Below are 27,735 nucleotides of genomic sequence, written 5' to 3' on the forward strand. Positions count from 1 at the left end.
AGATAGTCTAATATCTAATTTTGTCCCTGCAGTCTTAATCATTCAATACACGCACACATATACGCTCATCCGCTGACGGTAATTATTTTTATATGATTTCCCTTTGCTTCTTTCTAAATGTTAACATTTTGTTGCTCCTCATTGAGCAAGTTATACCCCACTAGCGGGGCAAAAGTGTGAATACCGCGGGGCATTCGAAGCTCGAATCCATGAAATTAGCACAGCAGTAGCTAACAAAACCATATTATCTTCAATCTGCAGTATGTTTCGGTAAGGAATGTTCTCAATTTGCACCTTTCCTGTTTTGCGCTGGAGTATTGCAGCTTCCATCAGATCGAAACTTTTCCAAACGCATGTTTTTTGTTTCATCAGCAGAAAAACATTGTTTTCCTTCGGCCAACATCTGTAGAGTACACAGTTTTCTGCAGATCTTCCATTTCTAGTATCTGTAATATAGTGCTGTATATGACTAGCTATACATTTTTGCCTCATCCATGAATCGCACTTTTGCCCCGTCCGTGAATCGCACTTTTACCCCGCTAATTCTTTTCACCGTTTTTTCAAAACAGATATGTGAGTGATGTAAAGCGCTGCTACAAATTTTCAACAAGTAATATCCTCCTGTTGATATCGTCTTTGCCGTATAGCGAAAAATTACATCAAAACCACCCTAAAATAACGTTTGCACATAACTCAGCAGCTATACTTCGTAAGCAACCAAAGTTTACGTTAGATTCAAGCTGTCAAAGTAGTCACTCATCCATGCCAATGTAGTAAATTTACTCGGAATCTGCACCGATAAATCGTTGAATCGCACTTTTACCCCCATCGCACTTTTACCCCTCCTTACTCCAGAGTACACTGCATACGTATATATGAGCCGTTCCGAATTATAGTGGTCTACTGACCATTCAGTAAATTTTACAGAAAACGCAATTGCAAAACTATAAAAATTCTATTCAGTTATTTTCTCCAAGCCTAGTGATCTAATGTTTAGGGTATAAAGTGATTCAATAGGAGAATACATAAAAATCTCAACGTTTGTCAAAATATGCGATTTATTCGTACCAATCTACATAGACCACTATGATTTCATATATAATTTACATGCAATTCTCAAAACGTTCGGCAACATAATGGTCTATGTCCATGGGATTTGAAAATGTCAGTAAATGATACAAAAACCACATAAAATTGGTAGGGGAAGGTCCCCGGTTATGAAACAGGTTTTGTTTTTTGGCCATACATTTTGACCGGATCATCCAATTTTAAATCTTTTTGAAGCATTGGAAAGTTGAAACGACTACCTATCTTTTTGCCAAAGAAAGTATATGGTTTTTGTTTAAAACACAAAAGTTATAGCAAAATTTTAAAACATGGATTTTTGTGGCTAATAAAGAAGTGTCCCCGGTTTTGAAACACTTCGGAAAATTTGTAGAAAAGAAAAGAAAATATAAAAATATCGGAGGAAAATCAAAAATTAAAATCATTTATTCATGGAAAATACTATAAACACAAAATCATCAATCAATTTCTTCGTTTAATCATCTAAATCTGCATCGCAATGAATGCATGTAAAAAAGCAAGTAGTCATATTGACGCATTTCAAATGCACTGGCCTGTTACATGTGATGCAAGTAATTGAGTTTTTGCTAAACCTAAATGAATCATTCTGTCATAAAGACTCATAATGCCCCATAATGAAGTAATGTAATGGGCCTGCGCATTAATAACGACATGTGCATTAAACAACTGGACGGACTTTAGCGATTTTCCATGCCACGTTATCAGTTAACAGCCATGGTGAAACCAGTCAAACAACTACGCTCGATGTTTTGTTCGTACTGCCAGATTCATCCCGCAGCGAAGAAGTTGGACATAGTGAAGCATTCCGTATCCTCTGAGTAGAGTCAATCTGGCATTTACAACAGCATCCCTCGCAAAACAGGCGAAAGCGTTGAGTGGAAGCCTGGTTCCGGCTTCGCGATAAGGCTGCGCGATCATTTTTATTCATACGGCTTATTATATGTGACAACAAAAGAACTATTTCAAACTAGTTTTGCAATTTTGAGTACCGACTTAGAGATGTCACATGTTGTATTTTAGTTAAATTCAGAAACTGTTCCCCGTAGAGGTATCTGGAGCGTTCACGGACATGTTTAGATGTGGCCAATGATGTCTTGAACACTTTATACGACTACTAATAGTCTAGATTTGCAAATCCGTGTATTTATAGGTGTCACATGATGTGTGATTCAAGTTGCTTCTATGTTCAAGTCCTGTATATTCCGAAGCTTGTTCCCACTGTAACTTCGGAATCGTACACCCGATCGAAATTCTCCTCAATAGTATTCTTCTAGACCATAAAATCTACCGTTTTGTAGTTGCTGCAGTCGAATCGGTCCAGGCATTTCCAAAAAAACAGATGCTTATTGATATATTTTTACTACTGTGACTGTTATGAGTTTATTTGTAATATGGGACTGACATAGTTTGATATTTTTTAACATCTTGGGAACAAACATAATTTTTTTGTTTGAAATATTGAAAGAACAGTTAATTTGAAGATGATTCCCAGGTTTATCTCAAAAGTGGTGAAAAGTCAGATGGGACTGTTATGCATTTATGGGCAGTACTTTACTGTAAAATGTGGTTTTCCATATAAAAAAGAGTTGGTACAACAAATAAATTGATTCAATTTTCTTTACAAAAAAAATTACGCATACTATAGCACAAGTAAACCATTGAGCCGTATAATAAAAAGAAATGCTGTCCTTTAAGTTTTATAAATCCAGGCAAATTGAGCTTCAACAATCTTGATTTCTTCAAATGTGAATGTCACGACGTAACTTGTTTTGAATTCAAATTCGAATCGAGAGTACATTCAATAGAGCACTTTCCAGCTATAGGTTCGAATGGTTGACAATTGAACATGGCTTTTTCTGTAAACACACCATCCGATCAAATGTTGCAACTGTGATCATAATAAACAAGCATAAAGTTCGATCATGATCCATTCCTTTGACCGAACTGAACGTTTTTTAGTCATTTTAGCCCATTCGATATGACTCATTACGAATGGCAATGGCAGCTAAGATCGCTTTATGTGTGAAGCAAGTAGGAAGCAGATTGCAAACTTTGGCAGAGCTCTGCTCGATCTACATCAACTCCGATCAGCGCACAGAGCAATAGGATATTTATGGCACCCATTATGGCATTTATTTTAGCTAATCAAGAAATGATATCTAAAAATCGAAACCAAAATAATTTGTTTTTTTTTAAACACGCTGTTTACGTTTAACAAAACAGCGCGGCCTTTCTTATCAATGTTCTTCACTTGCAGCAAACAGTTCACACATGGAACCTGCAATTTTGTTTTTCTTTGTTGAATCGCACATCAGGTAACTTTCCACTAAAGACCCTACCACCCTCTGTCCCTGTCTCCTGTGTTGATAAGACAGTCAAGTTTGGAACATTGTTATGTAAGCTTTCCGCTGCTTCCGTTGAGAAAAATCGATAATAATCCCGCTTTCGTCAACCCAGCCAGGCATGCTATGGAACCTACGCGCGCCGTGGCAACTGTGCCGGACAGGAAAACATCCCTCACCCCTAATCGCGCACTACCCGTAGTACAGCACTTAAGAGTCCCGAGCCCTATCAGCGCCAACGGCGCAATCATCATCATCGCCACCGTCATCATCATCAGCAGCAGCAGCAACAGCAACGTCAGCAGCAGCAGCACCATTCAGTCATCATCAATGACATCCTTCCTCCCTTTCTCGTCCCATCCCTATGCTTCGTTCGGTTCGTCCTTTGCTGCTGGCAGGCAGCTGGCTGGAAAGCAGCTCCGATCCGGCCAGTCGACCCGTAGGGAAGCAAACCTTGACGACGCCTGAACAGAACCCTAGCGATGCGACCTACCGTGTCGTGTTGTTCGGGAGGCCATATCCCCCGGAGCTTCAGAAAGAGGTACTCCATTCAGTATTCTGAGAAACCCCCCTCGTCGAGCGCGTCCCCAATGCGACGGCCAACCGCACTCGTCGCATCACCGTCGTCGTCACGAAAGCAAGGTGAAGCTGAAACCGAACTCGAGAAGGGGACCGCATCGGCTTGAAGTTTTCTGTAGTGGCGTGTTTCCTTCGTCTACCTGCCGTCCTACCACTACTCATACCAGCATACACGGAGTTACGTCTCGGTGGCCTCGAGCAGGCAGCAGCGGCGTTTGTCGTCGTTGTTGTGCGGCCATCCGGTTCAGGGTATTTTTTCCCTATCGTACCCGCCGTAGTCGAGAGCGCCGTTGTCCGTGCCGTGCTGTGCTGTGCTGTGCTGTGTGTCCCCTACCGCGCATCCAGCCAGTCACGCGGCATCACTGACGCACACGGCGTAGGCAGCAAATAAGGTAGCACCCATACAGTCGGGTGCGCACACACACACACTCACACGACGAGCAAGCCACGGCTCTGCGGCTCTCGGTCATGGCCCGTTTCTTCGGATGATGCTTGCTGGTACGGACGACCGACGCACGGTGCGGTGCTTTACTGGAATCTGGGTCTGCGATGGACGATGATGGCACACACAGTGTGATGAAATCCGCCCTCGGTTCGGCGTTTATGTTGCCACTAGAGCCGACCGTTTTCAGCACAGCCTCCAACAAAGAGGAAGATATGCTACGGCAAGGCAAGTGTTTGTCCTTAGCGGGTAAAAGTTTCTTGATTTCTTTACCTGCGGCTGTGCTGCCGTGTAAAGTGTCTTTCGTTCAACCTTTTTTTTTGGTCTTGGCCAATATGGGGTGGCCTAGAAAAAGTAAATTTGTCAAAACTGATGTTTAAATTCTGGGTAAAAAAAACATTTCGATCAGGCTTTCAAACTCGAAAGCAATCATTCTGTCCGAGAAAGTACCGTTCTGCCAGCAGCGGCTTCGAAGCGCGTGGAAAGTATTGTTCGAGACAAACGACGACCATCTGTTGTCCCTCGCAACGCAGCAACACTCGATACCGCGGCCAAACCCGTCCGGTCGCTTATTTGCACGGTGGTGTGTCCTTTTCGGAAACCATCAGCAGCTGGCTGTAGCCTGCCTGATGTTGGCCCAAGTTTCTTCTCCTTTCGCTTCCTTTCAACAATCCGCTCGCCCTCTCCACACCACTCATCAGACCGACCGCCCGCCAGTCCGCCCGTTTGCTTCTTCACCATACACACTATTCGTATTCGGCTGTAATGAGTGGAGAAACCGAGCCCAAAACAACAAAGAGCAGAACGGCCACACGGCACAAGAAGGGACCGACCGAGCGAGTCCGTATTCCAGTTTACCTCGCACAGCAAATGGCCCGGATTTAAGCCAGCCCATGTGTCCCTTTGGATGTGCGTCTCGCGCCGTGCACCAATGCCGTTGGGAAATATGGCCACAAAACGGGACGGAACCCTTCGTCTGTGTATGGGTAGCGCAGTTTCACGCGAGTGGGATTTCAAAGAAGACCAGCAAAAGCGGTCCGTGGCCATCGTAGCAACGGCAACAGCGGCAGCAGCAGGGTAGCATTTTTTTCCCGGTGCCCCTGTGTCATGTCATGCCGAGCATCATCGTCACTGGTCTGCCTGCCGACGACGAGAGGGTGGTTCGGGGGTGCCAGTGCAAGTAGCGGCGTGGCGCGGCGGCATCATCATCATCATCAGCAGCAGCAGCAATAGTTGGGTTTGGTTTGATAGTTTGATCCAGGCAAATGCTGCAGGCTGCAAGGGCAAGTGGGGGCGTGCCAGTGCAGGCAGGCAGACAGCCAGGCAGGTACCGGAGAGGACTCGTGTAATCATCGATCGGTTTCGGTCCGGTCCGGTCCCCCTTCGAGCAGGATGATTTTGCCTCGCCCGGCCAAAATGGCGTCCGATGACGCGACCACGGACCGCCACTGGTGCGGGAGTTGGAAATGATGAAAGGATTTCTCGACGTCGTGCTAACTCATTTCCCTAATATTTGATTTGTATCGGACAATTTTGAAGGTTATGAAAGCTGGACTAATATTTTTACGGTTGCCACCGGTCATTATTAGTGCACAGAAAACTGTTCTTTCCCAAATTTACAACACGTTTTAAGGTTCGATGGCTATCTATGAAAATTGATTGGCTTCCATATTCAGATTGGACTTGGCCAAAACCTAACCGAATAGGTTTCGATATTCGACCAGTTCCATCCTACGCATGTTTCTCAAAATCTATGCACCAAACTAAGCGATTGAAAAGTACCTCGCAGTTTGCTTTGATGCTACATGCCTAGGTATTACATTACATTACTTGGTGGTTGTCATGACACATACTATGTTTTCACATGACACATATCATGTTAAAAAAAATCCCAACGTTTTTTCTATATTTTCCGGATCGGATTCGACTTTTTCCCCACGAAAATTCTCTCCGTTTTTTAGTTACAGAATTAAACATAGATTGTTCACATTTCAGGGATAGCAACTATCATTCGTCTGAACTATAAGAAATTGATGACATAACCTTGAAACGATTGAATTGTACACATTTTGTATTTCCCACTGACTACACTTTATTTGTCATCGAAGTCGAAAAACTCTGTTCTAACTTATCACTTCCATTCTTGCTGCAATAATAGATTTTACAAACGACTGCCTTGAAAGAAAATACAAATTTGCTTATATCTGCATTTTTTGGCAACCAAGCTGCGATCAAAGCCACTAAAGGTTTTAAGAGTTCCTTGTCTGTCAGAATTGTCCGGTACTGCATTTGCTTCTTACGGCAAGTACCTAAGCAAGATAAACTCAATAAATCTATACTAGATTTCTTTTCATGACGGTATAGAAATAAATAAACTAGACTAATCTCAAGTTTTAGTCATTTAATAAATGAACAGCCGGCAAACATACCGGACACGGCTCTAGTTCTACATTTATTCGTCCAGATCCATTCTGCGAAATTTCTAACTAAGTGCTATAGAGCGAACTTAATCAATGGGAAAGCTAAAAAGTCATTTAGACTCAAGTCAAGTCAGTTTAAACAATCAAGAAAAACTAGGTATATGGTGAGTGTTGAGTTTACTCAAAATTTACCGAGTTTCTATTAAACTAAGAGAGAGCTCAGCCGGTCTTATGACAGAACATTTCAGGAGCAAATATCATCTTTGAAATCTCGGTCGTTTTTGTAAACAAGAATAAAATCTCGAAACTTCTGCTCTTAAATTGTGAAATTCAAATAGAATGCAGACCTTATAATCTGATTTGCGTCGCCAATCAGGGTAACTAATTTTATATAACTAAACCAAGTTATACCTTATTGACACGTGTATGGCTGCAAGCATCATGCGTAGCAGATAAAACCGAGGATTACTCACTGGCATGCCCCACCTTCTCTAAAAAATTAATATTGGAGGAAATAATTCCTCAATTTATAACCCGGAAGTCAAGAGTTGTCATTTCAGTAGTTGGTATTTTTCCGATAAATAAAATAATTGCGTAAAAGTAGATCCAGTCAGTCTCAAGTCCAATTTCATAGTTTGGAAACTCCAATTTCATAGTTTGGCAACTCCAATTTCATGTCTAAGCCAAGTAAATCGATCCATATTTGGGAAGGCATATTGTATGATAGACATAACGGCAATCTGCCGTTAGCTTGCAAGTGGTCTAATCGACTCATACACACGAATGACCGCAACTCAATTGGACGAAATAACAAATGGGGTAGTAGATCTAATGGTCGAATCAAAATGGTCGAAACCAGGCTTACACCGTGCTCTGAAAAAACCTTAATTGTGTGCGTTTTACTGGCAAAGCGCAGAAGACGAATCGATCGGCTCTCTCTCTCTCTGTGTTGGATGTTACCTTCTCTGACAAGCCACGAGATTGTTTTCTTTTGAAGTGCTTTGCTCTGCCCCCCAATGACCGTTAGTTTTGTTTCATGTTTCTTTTTCTGCCGGAGAGCTGCCGAATGCATGTTCTCAAGGTCACGAAGCGAATCGTTTCAGTACTTATAATTACCTGTCCGATATTTTCTTTGGAATATGGAGCAAATAGTCTTCAGTCTCCAGTGTGCGAAGAAAATATTAGCTCTGTTTGTAGTTGTGTTCGTTTTGCCCAAGATAAGTGGTTGTAAGAGAAACTCGGGATTACCTACGAATGGCCGAAACACAAATGGCCGAATCACAAATGGCCGAAACACAAATGGTCGAAATAACAAATAGCATAATATACCTAAAGGCCGAATCACGAACGGCCGAATCACAAAAGGCTGAAACACGAATAGCCGAACGTCATATTCGGCCGAAAATAATCACGACCTTCAGCCTGCACAAATGTTGGGTATATGCTGTCCTTACTCGCTACCGCTCGTTCGGAGTTAACTAAGGGATAATCCCTACTAGTCAGTAAACCTAGTTGCCGGCGCTTCCGACGGCGGGTCACCGGCACACACTCGCGGCTTGCGCCCGTCTCGCCCTGAATCATCTAGGAAATATTTGCTACTAACACGATCAATAGGCCTCGCACCCTATAATAAACGTAAATCATTTCACGTTTAGGGGAAGCAACAACTATCAATCATCTATACTATATCTACCAAAATAAAAAATAAGACGCAGAGTAGGGGAACTGTGGGTAAGACGAACAGGTTAAGAAGAACAGCTAATATAATACACAGAACTTATGATTTATAAAACCTGAATACAGTTTACTTCAGTTTAACATATTGTTTTCAAAAGGAGCTAGTGAAATATTTAACAAAAAATGTTTTTCAATGTGTATTTTGAGTTTTAAAAATGGTCCGAAAAAGTGAACTTTTTTAGTGCTGCGGGTGAAACGGACAATGTGTGGGGGTAAGATGGACAGGTACTGTGAATCGTCCCCACTGAGCGCATATTATTATTTTTGACCCTTAACAAATTAAATACGTAAAATATGGTGGTGTAGCGTGCAAAAAATTAAGGGGGCAGTCCACCCCCTCCCACTAGAGGCAGCCAATAGAAAGTTGGTTGGCAGCGGCAATATGAACAAGCATTCCAAAAACTGTTTCATGCCTGGCCGCTGCTGATTTGTTTGAAGTTCACGTTTTCCGGTTAAATTTTCATTTATATGCTTGAGATATCACTAAGAAGCAAAATCAACAATTTTAATATAATATGTTCACTGACCATCTTACCCACACTAGCAGTTGTCCATTTCACCCCATCATTATACATTTTTTTAAAGCGTTCACAATTTTTCATACGCAAATGAAATTACGTATTATTTCAATGCAGACGTTACTTGAAAAGGTATTAAATCGAAATACTTCATGCTATGGGCAACATTTTGGAATTAAACCACTCAAAAAGCTTAATTCCGACGGAAAAAAGTTACATCCAAACGCAGAATCATGTCCAATTTTTAGTTTTTTTGTACTTTATCAAAATTGGAAAGTTTTAAATGATGATTGAAACGTTCAGACATCATGAGATAGCAAGCTTGTTGGATTCCCATCAAAACATTTACGAATTTTAATGTTTAACTGGTAGAATCAACCACCTGTCCGTCTTACCCACCCTGTTCGTCTTACCCACAGTTCCCCTATGTCTTGTTTTTCTGAAACTAAGCTACAGAAATTTACGAAAAACTTTTTTCCTTCACCTATCATTGACGCTGATCATCACAGGGATGCGAGTGGAACAAAAGGCAATAGAGGGGAAAATTTTAAAGGTATTTCGAGGGGAAGTTTCAAATTCGCGGAGAAAAATAGATGTAAAAATATGCACAAAATGTGTAAGGTCTAACAAAAAATGAGCAATAAAAATTTTGTTGATTTGGGCATTCCGGGAAAATTCGGCCATTCGTGATTCGGCCTTCTGTGACTGTTGTTGGAATTCGGTAGTTTAGATTTCGGCCATTTGTGATTCGGCCATTTGTGTTTCGGCCATTCGGTACCAGCCCGAAACTAGTATTCATGCATCATTCAGAGTCTGAGCAAACAGTTGAAACAGATGCCTCTGTCTATAGCCGATTGTCATAGAAAATATTTACTAATTTAATCTTCTATCTCAACTTCAATATCAACTCTAATTTCAAGTTCATTTCCATTAATAAATTAAATTTTAAGTTCCATATAAATCCGATTTCAAGCGCAATTCTGAATCCAATTTAATTACAATATTAACTCCTACTTAAAGTGCAATTTCATATCCTATTTCAATTTAATTTCAAGTCCAATTTGAGTCTGATTTCAAGTTCAATACAAGTTCAATTTTCAGTTCAATGTTAGTCTAATTTCAAGTTTCCAGTATGTCTCATGGTGTTCGTTCTGAAGATGCAGAGAATTCCTTGGACTTTACTAGCAACAAGCATTGGACAAACGGGTCCCTTCTATCCCACCAGGTTCCGCATTTTGACGTGGTCAGCGTCGGTATTGATTAGCTGGCAAGGATTTGATTAGGTTGTGCAAAGAGGAATAACGTACTGTCGCGTACCAAGTAAGCTTTTCGCTCCTGGTCAATAACAAAATAGCAGCAATATGAGTCTAATTTCAAATCTAATTTAATCCCAATTTCATCTCCAATTACAAGTCTAATTTTTAGTCCAATTTCAAGTCAAATTTCAAGTCTAATGGAGGCATAGCATAATTTTACGTCCTATTCCAGGTCCTGTTTCATGTCTAATTTAAAAATCAATTCAATTTTAGGTCAAATTTCAAATAAAATTATAATTAAAAATTGAAGTCTGAAGTGCAATTCGAATTCCGAGTGTAAATGCAAATCCAATTCCACTTTCAATGCCAAAAGACCACTGTTGGACCCAGGCTGGCACAAGTTTCTCGCCATCTTTGTAAAATTTAGTGTATCAAAATCTTGTAACCGGTTTAATTAGTCCGAAATGTTTAACCTATTTGGCCTGTCCTATTTTTTGTGAACCTCCAGCATGGGTAAAGAGAAGCTAAGCGTTGCTTCAATGGCCCTCCCTTTATCTAATTATCCGATCTTTCCCCTTCGCGCTTTGTCCCACTCTCTTTGGATACTATAAACACCTTTGTTTCATTACTTTCTTCTACCTTACCCTCCGTCGATTTTAAAAATCCATCCTCCTACCCTAGATTCCTACTAGATTTTTCCAGGCCACAACATGCTTTTGAAGAGTACCACGAAAGAAAACCTTGGCTTGGCTTGGCTTGGCAATCATATCATATTGACTCTATCTAGCAACACCGCCTATCCGAGATTCCAACATACGACGACTGGCGTGTTAAATCAGCATCGTACCTCGAAACCAAATATTTCAAAATAAAGGATGTAGTAGGGGGAAGTCCCCCAGTACCGGCACCTGAGGATTTTAACATATATAAAATCAACACTTAGCATAACTTCAGTTTTTATTCAGTGGAAGAGTAATTTAGAAGACTATTTTCCAATAAAAATAGGTTACACGTACTTGCATCACTATTTTAGAAGCCTACTGAGAAATCGATAAAAATCATTACTTAAAAATTGTGGCTCCCAGTACCGGACACTTAACAGAAATCGTAAAATAAACCACTTCAGGGCTTATATTTCTGAAAAATACATGACAAAATGTTTAAAATCTCTTATTGCTTGCATACTTGTTGACCAAAGATGTTTGAAAAATTGCTTTGAATAAAAATCAGCAGTTTTTTATGCACAACATTGAAGCTCTTTTGTTTTGTGTTAAGGTAGCCAGTTCGGTTTAAGTGATGTTTTCATTCTTCTCAATCCCTATTTTCCGAAACATAACAATTCGATCAGCGGTAGATATAAACAAACAAATCTCTGTTTTCATGAATCATTCTGACACATAAAATCACACATTCTAATTTTTTGTCTTTTTTGGTTATTTTATCATATTAGCTACTAAAGTACACCATTTGAACTATGAAAGTATGGAGTGTCCGGTATTGGGAGCTGTCCGGCTTTGGGGAACTTCCCCCCATGTGGTTAACTAGTGTTATCATGGCATAACGTTGGTAAACGTTGCCTACAAGGTATTCTCCCAAATGCTTTTACGTCGTCTGTCACAGATAGCATAAGGTTTCGTAGGGAATCATCAGGCGGGCTAATGGGGGCTCGCGCCACTACGGACCAAATTTTCACCATCCGACAGATCTTGCAGAAATGTCGGGTTCGGGAGTATTTATCTATTTACCCTCTCCGGCTCGTAAAACCAAACACATTACAAACATCATTAAAGGACCGTTAGCAAAAACTAAAACAATTATTATAGCCGTAGTTTGTTCTGTGAAACGGAATTACATATTAAGGCGGATTACGAAGCCGCTGCACTATGGGCCAGAAATTGTAATTTCGGGACATTACAACATTATTTGCGGTTAAACGGCGGGCCTCAGCTCCATGTATTCTTCGGCAACTTTTTGAATGAAAAAATGGTGCATCTTTTGAAGGGGTCGTCCAATATTTACGTGCTACTTTAACAACAATTTAAGTAATAACTTTTTGAGTAAATTTTTTTTCACCTTTTTGGTTTCAGAATATTAAAGATAAACCAATCTCAAGTATTTTTTCTGAAGATATCAAACTTCTGCCTTTTACCCATTTTCAGCAATAGACCTTTGTTTATAAACGACCCCTCAAATCACATTTCTTCTTGTAACATGTTTATTTCAACAGACAGCTCAATGTGATGTTCTAGACAACATTTTGCACATTAAATAGGAATATTTTTGCTGAAGACTGTTTCGCTTTTTCTGCATTATTTAATAAGATATAACTGTTTTTAGGCTAAAAACCGTTTGATGAAAAATGTGCATTTTTTCAAGGGTAGTGTCTTCGGAGAAGTAAAATAATAAAATATAACGCATCTTCCTGCACTATTAGGGTGACCATGAATTCACCTATTAGGGTGATACAAACTTTTGTTTTCTTAAATAATTTAAAAAAAGGGGTTTTCTCCAAAAGTTGCAGAAAATATTAAAATAAGCAACTTTGCTGAATAAAGTAACTACCTATCTCTTACCGGTTACGAAATATAATGATGTGTTAAAAAAGAGCATTTAAAAATCAATTACACTCAATAACTCTGCACACGATTATTTTATTGCTTACAAATGCTCTACAAAGTTACTTAGAATGTTGAAATACATATTTTCTGTGAAGACTGTTTGACGCTGGGACGCATATTTATTAAGTTATAAAATGTATGAAAAAAAATCCGCACTATTCCCAGGTATTCTCTGAAATACACATTTGGGCAGATAGCTTTAATAATTCCCTACAAATTGGTATGCCAACTAATTGCAGATACTTGCAGATGGCTAAGATATTCGGTATTTTCATCAAACGGTTTTTAACCTAAAATCAGTTATATCTTATTAATTAATGCATATAAAGCAAAACAGTCTTCAGCAAAAATATTCCTCTTTTATGTGCAAAATATTCTCTAGAACATCACATTGATCTGTCTGTTGAAATAAACATGTTACAAGAAGAATTTTTTATTCAAAAAGTCCCGAAGACCACATTGAGCTGAGACATGCTGTTTAACAGTAAATATTTTTGTCCCGAAATTTTAATTTCTGGCCCATAGTGCGCTGAGGAGGTACATTTCATCCCATCTGATACAGGAGCTCGGAGCATTCAGCGTTTCCTGTTATGAAATCAAAGACGAATAGCCGCTGCTGTTTGACTCGCCTGACTGAGAGTATCTCCACGGTAATCAACTTACAACTTTTTTGATAACTTGGAAGACTAACTGGATTATTGCAATGCAGCTGATGCAAAGCGAGTCGCAAAAAATTCTTCTGGATACGCTCAATCCAATCGCAAGGGATTGCGTTATTTGGGAAGGCCCCAAACAGGGGATGCGTACTCCAAAATGCTTCGGATAAGCAAGCAGTGCAGCCTCTTGAGGCAATAAACGTCGGTGAATCCAGAAGCATGACACCACAAGCATGACACCACAAGCACTGTGTTAGCTTTGGCAGTAATTAGGTTAATGTGCTCGTTAACCCTCAGCTTCGAGTCGATTGTAAACCCTAGATCGCGACACGTTCCAGACAATCCGATACCATTTTTTACTTATGGACCGTTGTCACCACACCAAATAAGCAGTTGGTTGATATCTGCTTGTAATGCGACGTTGTCGACTACGACAGTGGCTATCACACGAAAAAATTTTATATCATCGACACAAGAAAGTTTCAATGATGAAAGCAGCTTCAACAAGTTGTTGGTATAGATGATAAAGATGAGAGGGCCAAGCACACCGCCTTGGGGTACCCCAGAAGATTTGCAGAATATTCTGCCGGGAGTGCACGGCTCAATTCATTTTAACGAACGCTCTGCGATCAGACAAGTCAGTCAGGCCTAGCCATTCAAAGAACCATGATGGAAATCCCGTGTAATTCAATTTGTCGATGACGGGATTATGTAGGACAGTATCAAAGGCTTTGGCAAACTCAAAATTAATTGAGTCCACTTGTGGCTAAGGGTCAATCTCACGCGATATCGCTGTCACATAGCACATTAGATTCAATGTTGTCGAGCGATGCTTCATGAAGCCGTGCTGACTGTTCGAGCTGATCGGTACCACTGCTCTGTACAAAATTCTGTGGATCAGTATTTCAAATATTTTACTAAGGAAGCAAGGGATGGATATACCTCGATAGTTGGTAGCCGATTTATGACGTCCCGACTTGTGAATTGGAATATCCTTTCCTGGAGCGAGCGATTAAAAACGGCGGCAATCGGTAACGCAAGCAAAACGGCACAGTTTTTCAGAAAAATTGGAGGCAGGCCGTCTGTTCCGGGTCCTTTCATTGAGTCGGCATCTTCCAGGGCTTTCTTACCTTCGTCTGCAGAAAACTGTATAAGCGCTAGATTGATATCCGACTTTCCGTTTCTTAATAAAATTCCAGAATCACGAAGGATCTTGTTTGGCAGCTGACTGAATCCTGTGCAGGTAGTTTTCGTGCATTATAGAAAGAACGGCTTCGAATACTGCCTCACGTTCACGAAATTTAACTCTATCAGATTGGTTTTTAGTTTGGAAGTATTGATTCCGCATTTTACGAAGGTTTTTAGGCCAGGTTTCGAAGTTCAGGAGTTCACCACGTCTGCTTGAAATTAGAGGCCAATCTTTGTCTTTTTTTAGGAACGTGTCAAGCTACAATGTCTACAACCAAATCATAGAAATCTAAAAGCATCTGGTTAACTGAACTAATACCAGAAAGATCCACGTCTGCGAAAATTGAATTCAGCATGTCGTAGTCACATCCAGAGTATGTAGTCGAATTTGATTTGTTCACTTAGGTCGTCCGATATCGGTGCGTCAACCTCGTCAGGTAGTAAAACGAATGGTGCGTGGTGACAAACGACCGCCAACAACGGGCAAGATGGCGCGACTATGTCAAAGCGTTCTGGGAAGTTGGTTAATGCGAGATCTAAGAGCCTGCCATTCGTGTTGACAAAATGTTTAATTTGTCTCAAGCCGTTGTCAAATATTGGGTCTGTAAAGTGCCACCTCAAGTCAGGTAAATTAAAGTCTCCAATTGATACAATTATATCCGACTCAGAAAGACGCTCCGCAACACATTGCACCGCTTTTGCGTGAGCCGAGCGTAGTTCGGTAATCGAATTGGGCGGGAGATAAATAGTAACTATGTAAATCGAGCAACTTAATACGGACTGCGATTTGTTCGAGTTAACTAAAATCCGCAAGGACAATGGACTAGCATTCCATAGCGTTATTAACTGCAATCAACGCTCCACCGCCCCGTGAGTGATTGCTGGTCAATTCGTTACGATCACAACGGAGTCGGAGTGAGTAGTCAGGAGATATTTCGTTGCAGTCGATATCAGCCCTAAGCCATGTTTCCGTAAAGACAAGTGCATCATACTCACAAATGGAAGGCAATAATAATAGCCGAGTAATTTTAGTCCGCGAGTACAAGGTGCTCACACATCAGATCTTTAGTGGTTTCAAAGCAGCGTACGATACAGTCGATCGAGACCAGCTATGCACACTTAAATTTTTTCACCGAACTCTGAGCAGCCGAACGTAGCCATTTGGAATCGTTATTAGGATTCGCTCCAAGATCGATGCAATTCATATCTTTAACGAGAGCTTTGCACCTTTATGGATTGGTGTAACTTGATCTGCATGATCATGAATCCTGAAGACTCCATTATTTCTTTCGCTCGACCGGTGATTTTTAAATACAAGCTCCATGGTACTGAAATCTAACATGTCGACCAAGTGAAGGATTTCGGCGTTATTTTAAACAGTCAGTTATCATTTAGAAGACGGCATATTTCTTGCATTTAGAACTTTAGGAGTCGTCTTCGGCAGCGCTAAGGGCGTATTACCAAAACGGATCCCAAGAGCTTTGTGTGCTGAACGATGAACGATGAAAAATACGGAATCAGTAATGGAAACCGAATAGAGATTGAGAGTGATGACCGACAAGTAAATCCACCGGACTGGTTGGATTAAAAAACAACAGTGATAAAGTCCTATCGACCATAACTTATGAACCAAAAATAACGCTATCGTAAATTAATGATCAATAATTAAGGAACAAAAAGAAAGTTTTTTTTAAAGATTTTCATAAGACATAATTTTTTCAGATGTTTCTTTGGAGTTTTCCATAACCACATTTTCGTGTAACATTTCGAAAGAACCTAAGTTATATTGAGATACTCTGTTCAATATTTCTCCTCAATTTTTCTTGACTATTAGCTAGCTAATCACACCAGCATTCCATTCATCCAAAATAAATGCCTTCAAGTGCATTTGTCTGGTTATAATAAGCGGAAGAGGGTAGATACAAATGGAATCTCTCGTTATTACTTAGGTGCCATTAAAAAGATACGCCAGAATTATTAAATCGGAACATAGTTCTTAGTTTTCTGGTAAAATAGGAGACTGCAAACGTCTTAAATAGCATTCATATCCTAATGTTTTAGGATCCTTCAGGCGATTGTTGTATGATAATTTTGAAAAACCTCTTTTTTCCTCTTAGTGTGTGTGTGTGTGTGTGTGTGTGTGTGTGTGTGTGTGTGTGTGTGTGTGTGTGTGTGTGTGTGTGTGTGTGTGTGTGTGTGTGTGTGTGTGTGTGTGTGTGTGTGTGTGTGTGTGTGTGTGTGTGTGTGTGTGTGTGTGTGTGTGTGTGTGTGTGTGTGTGTGTGTGTGTGTGTGTGTGTGTGTGTGTGTGTGTGTGTGTGTGTGTGTGTGTGTGTGTGTGTGTGTGTGTGTGTGTGTGTGTGTGTGTGTGTGTGTGTGTGTGTGTGTGTGTGTGTGTGTGTGTGTGTGTGTGTGTGTGTGTGTGTGTGTGTGTGTGTGTGTGTGTGTGTTGCTGAAATTTCATACTTTCCCTCTTGTACACACCTGTTCTAGTTCTACTGTGAGAAATAAACACCGCAAAACAAAAAAGAAAAGACTTACTGTCTATTTCTACGTCGATGACCTTCATCCCATGCTGTTTAATAAATTTGAATTAATTTAATTTTAATAAATTAAGCAAATCGTAATAAGTTTCATTACCCACAAATTGTATGTCTGGTAAAATAACCCAATATTGGTGCCACTTATGTAAATTGTTTGTTTATCATTCATCAACAGGTCAACAAATGCCACTTACCACTGAAATTAACCGGATCCTCCGTATCGGATACGTCCCTGGAATGCCGCTGCTGTGGCTTTGCCTGCTGGTTTCGATTGTGATCGACATCGCCGCTGTCCTCTTCCTCCACGAACAGCCGGCCGACCGATTCCGTGTCACGCACGTTGAAATCATAGTTTGGCCTCAGTCCGGCCTTCTTCAGTGCGTCCACGTAGCGCGAAATTGTGCGCAGACTAGGCAACTGTAGCTCGCCATCCTTGATCAACGATTGGTACGCATGCACACCGATGGCCGCTTTTAGCTTGACGGCCGCTTTAACGTTCGGTTCCTTCCACTTCTTGCGGACATCATCGTCCACGTCGGCTGCGGAGGCGGCCCCTGTCGCCTGCTGGGCCGGAGTACTTTCTCCGCTTTCACTACCATCCGGTGCAGTGCCACCGTGCCCGGATAGTGCTTGCAGCTTATCGCCCATCCGTTTCAGACGTTTCTTCGCTGCATAGAACTCCCGTTTTACTGTTCCGTATCGAAGCTTGGTATTCTCAAGCGTTTTATTACACTCAACTAAAGTGGTCAACAGCCGGCAATTTTCTTCCCTAAGGATGGCTACCTCATTACTATCACCTAACACAGGAGCAGTTCCATTCTGCATAGGTAAATGGCGCTGTCTGCCTACAGCGCTCATCTCCTGATCGGAATCACCGGGTGCGTATGACATGATCACTTAGAAAAACTACACTCAAATTATTCCAAATTAATTGACTCTTGTTTCACTTCGCAACAAACCAGAGCGCTAGGTTCGATACACACTACTAGCCGTTGTGGTCACGAGAAAAGCAAGCTTCTGAAACCGAAGGGTACGCAGCAGTAGGCCGCTGCTGCCTGTTTGCAGCGAAGCAGCCGTATTTTGCCTGTCGCTGCTACCGCCGATGCCGATCCGATGATAATGACGATGACGATGATGATGATGATGGTGCTGATGTGACTGACGGAAACCAAGGCCTGCTCCTCTCCCTGTCCGTCACACGCTCAATGCGAAGCGGGTTGGTTCCCTTGCGTGGTGCACTGTACCTACAGCGTTCACTGTGGCCGTCCGACAACGACGATGATGGCAACAGTAGTAGTGGTACGAGGGCGAGGTGCCTGATGTGTACGAGAAGCAAAAAAACGCGATTCCTGCTTGGCTGACTGCTCTTGTGTCGAGCGGATCTCGGTTCACATTTTTCGCCTTGTTCAGAACCGCACAATGACCACGTAATAGGGCACCTTCGCTTTTCGTCAAGCACCACGAAAAGAAAACTCAATCATTCACACACATTACTGGCACTGATAAGAAATTGTAAACAAAGCAGCGATTACTATCACACACTGGCGCGATACGTAGGTTCTACTTATGATTTCCTTCAACACTATTTTCCAAAACTCTCTACCTGGAGAGAATATCACTTCAATCACGGTTCAAACTAAGCGGAAGGTAAAAATTATTCGATTCTTCTGATTCCAATCACTTTGTTGTACGTTCGGACGCTTGCATACGTGCAGAAACTGCCGGAAATGTGCTTTTCCGTTTCCCTTCCGATTTATGGTCTATATCTTCTACAATTTTCTACCCCGAAGCAGAAGCACCAACACTTAACCGTCACGTTGAACGACTGCGGAAAGAATGAAGCTGCGAAAAGTTACAAGTTGGAAAAAGGACAGAACTGAAACTCGCGCACTACAGGTGGTAAGAAAGAGAAAGAGTTATCGAGGAGAATGACAGACGAAAACGAAAATTTGGACAGACAAACCAAAACAGTAAAGCAGAAAGGAGAAAGGAACAAGGGCCGTTACGCGGACTTTGGCCATTACGATGCGTTACGATTAAAGGGAAATAAAGAGAAATGTAATTTAAAAGGGTGATTAAAATATTTTTCTACGCGTAATAAATACCTATCCAGCTTGGCGGTTATTCAGCACAAGTAGGCACAATCTTTTGACATTCATTGCAGGAGCGTCGAGTTCGCCCTGACGGAGTTAAGGCCCAGACACAATGCATTGGGATTTTACTACGTTGCGGCAATTTGACAGAAAACCCATGTAAAAACTGCCAACTTGCCGCAATGTAGTAAAATCCGTATGCATTGTGTTTGGGGCTTTACTAAGGAAATATCCATGATTGTTTGTAGTTCGAGTGTAAAAATATAAACATTGCTTAATTTTGCAGATCAGCTGAAGAGAAACATAAAGTTGTACACTACGGAAAATTTTAGAGTGAAAGTCATTAAAATTCCTTATGAAAATTTGCCACAAGGCAAAAATAAACTTTTCATAAAGTTACCTTATGGAACAGAAACGTAATTACTTGATTATGGCTTTCATGAAATGTCACTATGACATTCTATCTAAAACCATTTTGTAGTTTGATTTCAAACCGATTGAACTTTTAACTGTAACCTTATATGAATAGCTCAACGCTGTTATAAGGATTTCATTCAACCACCTTATGAAACCACTCAAACGAAAAGAAAATTCAATTACATTACCTTATGAAATGACTCAAACGCAAAGAAAATTTCATTATGTTACCTTATGAAACCGCTTAAGTAAAAATCAAATTCCAATACATTACCTTATGAAATTTATACACCACAAAAAAGAATATTCACATTTGGCCCAGGCTTGGCTCCTTGTTTTCGATTCGATTTTGCTCTTTTGACTACAACGCCTTGATTTCTCCCAATCAACAAATATTGCAGATTGCATCAGGAAAAATCCTCACATCGCGGTTATCTTGACTGTTGAACCAAATCATCAAAAGATCACCGCAGAGCAGATTTCTGCAATTTAATATATGAAAATTTACTAAATCAATTGTTTTTCATCAAAACCATACTACAAAACAGTTATTTTGTAGAACTGCAAACCATAAAACCTAAATTTTAACATTGCGTTTATCTCGCGGTTATCTCCTGAGCGCGTTATCACCGCCGCTGTAAGCGGATTTTTCATAACCGCCGCAATTGTTTCCATTGTAATATATCTGCGTCGTTTGTCAAAAATTGCAGCGTTATTATTTTCATCAACATTCGCAGAACTACAAAGGAAAGCATCAGGTATTTTAGTCATATTGCTAAATTATTTACTTACCCTGATTCGTTATCCCAATTTCCAATTACTGCGTTAATCGTTGTCATATCATATTCACCACCACGTACTGAATGGTGCTGTGGCATAGTTTCTTCAACAACCGGAACAGCGAATGATGAAATTCCGCAGCGAAAAAATATATGTCTTATAAATAAATCTCATCCACAAAATGTAATTCATTGCACTAACCTCTTGCGCACACATTCTGGATGTTGGAAAGGTACGGAAAAATGATCTGAGCACACTTTTTAAGTTAAGCATGCTTTTACTCCATTTTCATAGAAATTATTTATTAATTCTTTTGAACCACAAGCTAAAACCCATTTTCTGCATCTGAAAATTGTAAGATAGGGTAACCAACGTATTTTGGACCCCCTCAGCAGGTGTACATAATTTGGACACTTACAGCAAAATCAAATGCAAGTGTCCAAATTATGTACAGCTGCTGATGGGGTCCAAAATAGGTTGGTTACCCTATACATATAACAAATATTTTTATTTCGTTGCAAAATAAAGTATAATCAATATATATAGAATGCCAGTGTCGCTGCAGTGCGCGTGGTAAACATCACACATGTTCAGATAATGTATTTACATTATATATGCATATGTGTGTGTGCCTGAGATACATCATAAGAGGAATCTCTTTGACAAACTTTGATAACCAGTTTAAAATTTCAAATAAGGCTGCCAAGTAATGCGATTGGAAACTTCCCTTGGTTCAAATTTCTGAAAAATCGGTGCAAAAAGACGCAGTTGTGGGATTCAATTCATCCGGACGAAAAGAAAAATAACGTTTAAAAACATTTTACTGGCATGAAAACACAGCGATGAGCGCACTGACGACAGCACCAACCAGCGCACAGATAAAGAACAGATAAACAACAACGAGCAACTTTGACAATGAAGTTACCGATTCACAGACTTGATACAGATTGCTAGCATCATGTTTACCACAATGAGTCCTGTAGAAAAACAGCGACACTGGCATTCTATATATATTGATTCTACTGTTTATTCGCAAGTGTGTTCGTAGCACGGATCGTAGCATATGTAAGTGTTGTTTTACGCCGCTAGTCATCACAACTGATCAATGTGTTACAAATGTAAAAATGATGCGTGAAGCAGGAGCCACCACGCAAATGCCGTAATCTGAACATAGATGGAGAGAAGATAGCAGCAATGTACGATACACCTCATCTTATAAAAAATGCTAGAAATGCACTTTATAAATACAACGCTGTTTTCAATCAGAAGATCGCATCTTTTAATCACATGCGTGAATTATACACTGCAGATGTATGAGCTGGTTTACGCTTGGTTCCTAAATTAAGGCAAAAGAATATTGATTTGCTACCTTTTTCAAAAATGAACGTCGCGTTGGCAACTAGAACTTTAAGCGAATCATGTTCAACAGGGATTCGCTTTTATGTAGAAAATAAACAACTGCCACCAGTTGCTTTACAAACAAGTTACTTTGCAGAAGTACACGATAAAATTTTTGATATCTTCAATTCCAGACACAATAAATATGGTGATTCAAAAACCAAGGTAATCATCAATGAATATTATCAGTTTTTAGTTTAGTAAAATCATGTACAACTCTACTAATAGCCTTACAGAACGCCAATCACTGGTAACCAATGCACAGAGGGGCCGGGCCGGACAAAAATGCCAAAATCGATTTTCGATTTTTATTGTTTTCATATTTTTTCTTAAATGTACTATCATTGAATATATATATGCCAAATTTTTAAGTAAATCGAGTAAAAACTAAAGCTTGTAGAATTTTTTGAAGATACCAAAGTCAGTGAAATTTGTTGAAATTCGCAATGCGAAAACTTTACACCCTGTGATATTCAATTCGTTTTAGTTAGTTTAAAATATTGAACACCAGTTCATGCAAAGGTGTGTTTTGATAGGAAATTTTCTTGGGAATCCAATGGAATTTTTAGATTTCACAAAACATTATTGTTATAAAAGTTACAATATGAAATACACGTTATTATTTGATTTTTAAACAGTGTTTCGGTCTGTAGGACGCCATCTACTTAGGAGTGCATACTAGTGCATCGACCGCTCGTGTTTCATTTTACAGGAAATTTGGTCTAGTTTTCAAAAAACATAGCGGCATCTTGCGCCGTTCTGCGCCAAGATCACAAATTTGATGAATTCTGAACAGGGTTGGCATGATCACTTTGACTCAATTCATATTCATTTGACAGTACCGTCCCAATTAAGCAAAATTTGAAAAAGTTGTGTATGTCGCATTTGTAGAGCTAGTTATTATCTACAATTTTGCTGAATAAAGCAGGGTTGTATCTTTTGTATTCACTGTGCTACAATGCCGCTGCCCCGTTAGTAGTTAAGTGAACGCTCATTTGGTTACCAACGGGGTAGCAACCATATGGTACCTTAAATACTAAAGATACAGCCTAGCTTTATTTAGCCAATTTGAAGATAATAACTAGCTCTACAAATGCCACATACATAGCTTTTTCAGATTCTGCTTGATTGAGACGGTACGGTCAAATGAATGTGAATTGAATCAAAATGATTGTGCTATGCCTGATTCTTTATTATTTCTTTATCATCTTAAATATCTGAAATCGAACGAAATCTTTCTCTGATTCATATGTCGCTTCCATATTAGGTCATTACTCTTGTTATCCATCAATATCTCTCAAATTGCTTCAAATTTTCAAGGATAGCAAGAAATACTATAGCCAAAAAAACAGTTTTGATCTGTTTCAAAACATACGTGAATATGAAATAATACTTCAAATTGAAACACAGTTATGTATTGGAAACTTGAGCTTGCCCAATTTATTTTAATTTTAGTAGTTCAGTTTGTTGCAAAACACTAAGAATACATAAAAGGTATTTGCAGAAAAATAAAGTATATGATTTACAGTATTAATATTTTTTTTAATCAACCATAGACGTTCATATGATAATTTTAGAGCATTTTAGATGCAAAAATCAAATTCAGCGACCCAAAATTACCATTAGGTGGCATTTTCAGCATCTTTGGACAACTTTTTTATTTTTGTCCAGCTTTTGTACTGTACTTTTGCACTGTGCAATGTTGCTGAGTATTCGAAAATAGCGCGATACAGCACCGATAATAATCAGCAAGCGAGTAAGAGACATATGAAAAATTTGTTATATGCCATATAGCGATCAACTCTACCATCGATTTGAAAAGGATAATTTGCTACTAGTGCGCTGCGAATTCACTCAACGAAAAAACCATGTGGTTCGGGTGACTATGATTCTCGGTTCGTGAGTGAGTGGCTCGCGAGTATGCATTAGTTTTGATCAGATAACGAGCTTGGTTTGGTTGCAACACCGCCAGTTTTCTCAAACAACGCGGGCTTGTTACAGCATAAGCATCGTAGCATACATTGAAATTATATATTGAAATCGCGCGCGCGTTTTGTTCTAGAGATGTGATTCGCAGGGATTTTCTACGTAAATCATGTGCTTCGTTCAAAATCATAAATACAAAGCACATTGATTAGCGTTTAAAGAAACATCATACTATTTATGACAATTGCTCTCACTATTTAATAAAACTGGGGCGCTTCGATTCGGTTCAGGTCCGGTGTAAATAGCAAACATGTTCATTAGTTAGTGAACACAACAACATTTTTACATTCGAACAACAAACAAACCGTCAGGGCGAACTCGACGCTCCTCCAATGAATGTCAAAAGATTGTGCCCACTTGTGCTCAATATCCGCCATTATCGCTCGTGGAAAGCTGGATAAACCTGACGCAGACTAAAACCAAAAACATTCCATCAAGAAGACTGGCATCTCTTCCTTTCTAATAAATATTTCTTGCGTCCTGTCCTCCCGTAAAAAAATATACATTGAATTTTGTAGTAGAAACAACGCGTTTACAACAGTTTTTGCACAGAGAACAGACATTCATCTTGAACTCGCCACGTGTGTAAAAGCTCAGCCGCCATTTTGTAAGTATGTGGTAATGCTTCCACTACGTGGCGCTCACATCGCTGACAGAATGAGCTTTTGTTGTTAATGTCTGTCAACGCGTATCAAAGCTCTCGTCATTATTTTAACTAAAGCATTCAACTGTTGCTACAGTAACTAACGCGATGTTTTCCGCTTAAAATAAAAGTAAACATTTATCAAAAATAATAACGATTAAATATCTTTTTAATTTAGCTGAATAGCTAGCCCATAACTTTGGCTAATTGAATTTAAAACAGAGTTCATGGCGACAAAGGTGATTTCGATTACGAATTCAGTGTTTCGAACCATGAACAGACCAAGTATACGCTGTGATTTTAGCGGCCGCCGCCTTCGAGGTCGATGAAACAAAGCCAAACGCTGCACTAACGGTGGACCTCGATGAAGTAGTACCTACAGGTTTTCCAGTGCAAAAAGACGAAAAGGCTACTGCTACTGTTTTACCTGACTCACTGCGAATATGCGTATTATTGAAATAAAACGTAACCATGCGTTTTATTCGTTTATAACGCATATTCAGTTAATATCGATAACAAACGATTTTTTATAATTTGTGCTTTTGTTATTGCATTTAATTTGTAAAAAGTTGCATAAATAACAATTCAGTTTCACAATACAATTATTGCGTACTATCGGCACATGAAATATAATGTTTAAGTACGTTATTTTTAGTGATCAAAATTAACGATATTTTCGATACAAGGGCGATATTTTTCGAAACCTTTCGAACCAACACGATACCGCGAATACAACGCATTTCGCAGTGAGTCAGGTAACACAGTAGTACCGCGGCACTTTATATGAAACCATGAAATATGATCAGACGCGAAAAAACTCTAAATAAGATGCCTATTTCACATTAACATTTAGTAAAATCAAAGAAAAATTTCAAATGCCGTTCGATTTCTGTTTTCCATGTTTAGCCGTGTTCAACAAATAACATAAACAAATTCGAGCCGTTGCTACAACCGTTGCTACAGAAACTGATAATAGAGTCGCTAGTTTTTCGAATATGCTGTTTATGACAAGAATATATAATAAATTTGACAACTTGGATTTTGGGCAACTGGTGCACCATAAGAGAGATGTCGCTAGTGTCTTGTTCAAAAGTTTACACACCATTTGCATGAAATTTTATATGAACATAATTGTCTATTCTCTGTGGTTTTTGTTGTGATCATTGAAACTTATGGTAAAATTATTGTATAAGTGCCTCAAATTCAAATTTTATTGATATTTTTGTTTCTTATTTTACGCTACAGAATTTACCATATTTTATCATAAATTTACTGCCTTTTTAAATTATATTTTGTGTTTTCGTCTGAAAAAATTACCATAAAAGGAAGATAACTTTTACCACAGACTAACAGACGTAACACTTCGAACAAATTTTCCAACAAAACATCGTTTCATTGACACCTCTAAAACTTGGCAAAAACACTAGCATCACCTGGTGCAGTCTTCGCGCTACGCAGAGTAGATTGCTATAAATTTACTTGTATGATATTTGACGTCAGCGCCAGCGCAGGCGAGCGACGTTCTCGCGCAGCGACTGTTATTTGATTGTTGGCTTAAGCGAAAATTTGAAATGATCGTTTTTATTGACGATGGAATGATGCTTCAGTGTTACGTCTGTTAGTCTGTGCTTTTATTGTAAATGAAAATTTTTGTTCGCGAAAAACTAGATTTTTTTATTGTTAAGATACTTAACAACCCGTCATTTTTATGGTAGAATCTCTGAAAACCATGAAAGTTCCCAGGTAACAATTTCAGGCTGATCAAACGCTTTTATAGTTGATTTTATTCAACCTGTGGCTGATCTATGGTTTTGGTTTAGAATTGAAAACCTTTTTTCAGCTCTTAAACATCTAAATCTGGTGATTTTATCAAGCTTCAGGCTAATTAATAGCTGCTTTCGAAGCTGCAATGAAGCTTAATAGAAACTTTTTTGCACTTTTAAATAGCCAATTTGCGCAATGCTGTCAATTCTATTTTTAGAACGAGAAATAGTTTTGCAATCTACTTTTCAACGCTTCATCAACCTTTATGCAGCCAAAAAAAATCTATTTTTAAATTAAAAAAAATGGCACGCGTCATTTTTATTTCGCCGTGAACGCGATATTTTTAGTTTCGAATAACTTTAATTCGTACAAGTAAGCTAGCTAATTAAAAATGCATGTCTTTTTCCGGGAATTGAACCCGCCATCTTTTGTTCCATAAGCACTCACCGTATGATCCGCCCCATTTGCATCTGCAGAACAGACAGTGAGAATATCTTTACACCTGAAGCCTAGCCCGTATAGCGTGTAGCAGTCGATAATGTCGATAACTGACAAACTTTTGCTGTCAGCCGAATTACGAAATTGTATGATCTGACAGTATGTGTGCTGTGAGCCGAAAGAAAACTTGGTGGAAGTTTGTAAAGCCACTTTAACACCCTTAAGCAGACTTAAAGTTGTTTCAAAGCTGTAAGCCTAATGAAAGCTTCCACTCTACATTTTAACACCTTTAAGCAGCCGTAAATCGGTTTGATGTTTATGGCTGTTTAGAAGCAGATTGTTTAGCAGAAAAATCCGCTATTAAGCTTTTTTATCAGCTTTTGGGAGAGAACTGGTTTGAAAAACTTAAAGTAGCTTACACATCGCTTATTTAAACACCATTTGAGCGCTTACTTTATGCAGCTTTGATAGCCTTAAACCAAACCGTAAACAGCCATTGCTCTTGCAAGTCAGCTACCGTTGTTACTTGGGTATGCATTGTGTTTGGGGCTTTACCCTAACGCTTGAAAAATGATTGGCTCTGCTTTTGATGTTTAAATTGGCTCTCGGTTTTGTATCCGCCAGACTATATATTAGTGATTCTTATGTAACACTCATTCAATTCACTCATCGACCCCCCGTCCAGTCGTTACCACCGTTATGAAAGTGTAGAACTGTCATTGTCTTTGTTTTTTGACGCACGTTTTCTTTCACTTCTTGTTCCTGTTTTTTTTCATTTACCTCTTCCCTTGCTTGCTCACACTGCGCTCTTCGACACTACGCGATCGACTCGA

General features: G+C 39.5%; 1 protein-coding gene across 1 annotated transcript in view; it reads right to left on the minus strand.

Moving 5' to 3' along the window:
• The window catches only part of LOC128741981 (uncharacterized), a 39,356-nt gene extending 20,164 nt beyond the window's left edge, over positions 1–19,192 (minus strand). Inside the window, exon 1 of the mRNA XM_053838134.1 lies at positions 17,578–19,192. Within this exon, the coding sequence (XP_053694109.1) occupies positions 17,578–18,274 (697 nt within the window). The 5' untranslated portion in view covers positions 18,275–19,192. The remainder of the gene's footprint in view (positions 1–17,577) is intronic.
• Between the last annotated feature and the right edge of the window lie 8,543 nt (positions 19,193–27,735).

The sequence above is a fragment of the Sabethes cyaneus genome, chromosome 3 (genome assembly GCF_943734655.1).
Source record: "Sabethes cyaneus chromosome 3, idSabCyanKW18_F2, whole genome shotgun sequence".
NCBI classification, from domain to species: Eukaryota; Metazoa; Arthropoda; class Insecta; order Diptera; family Culicidae; genus Sabethes; species Sabethes cyaneus.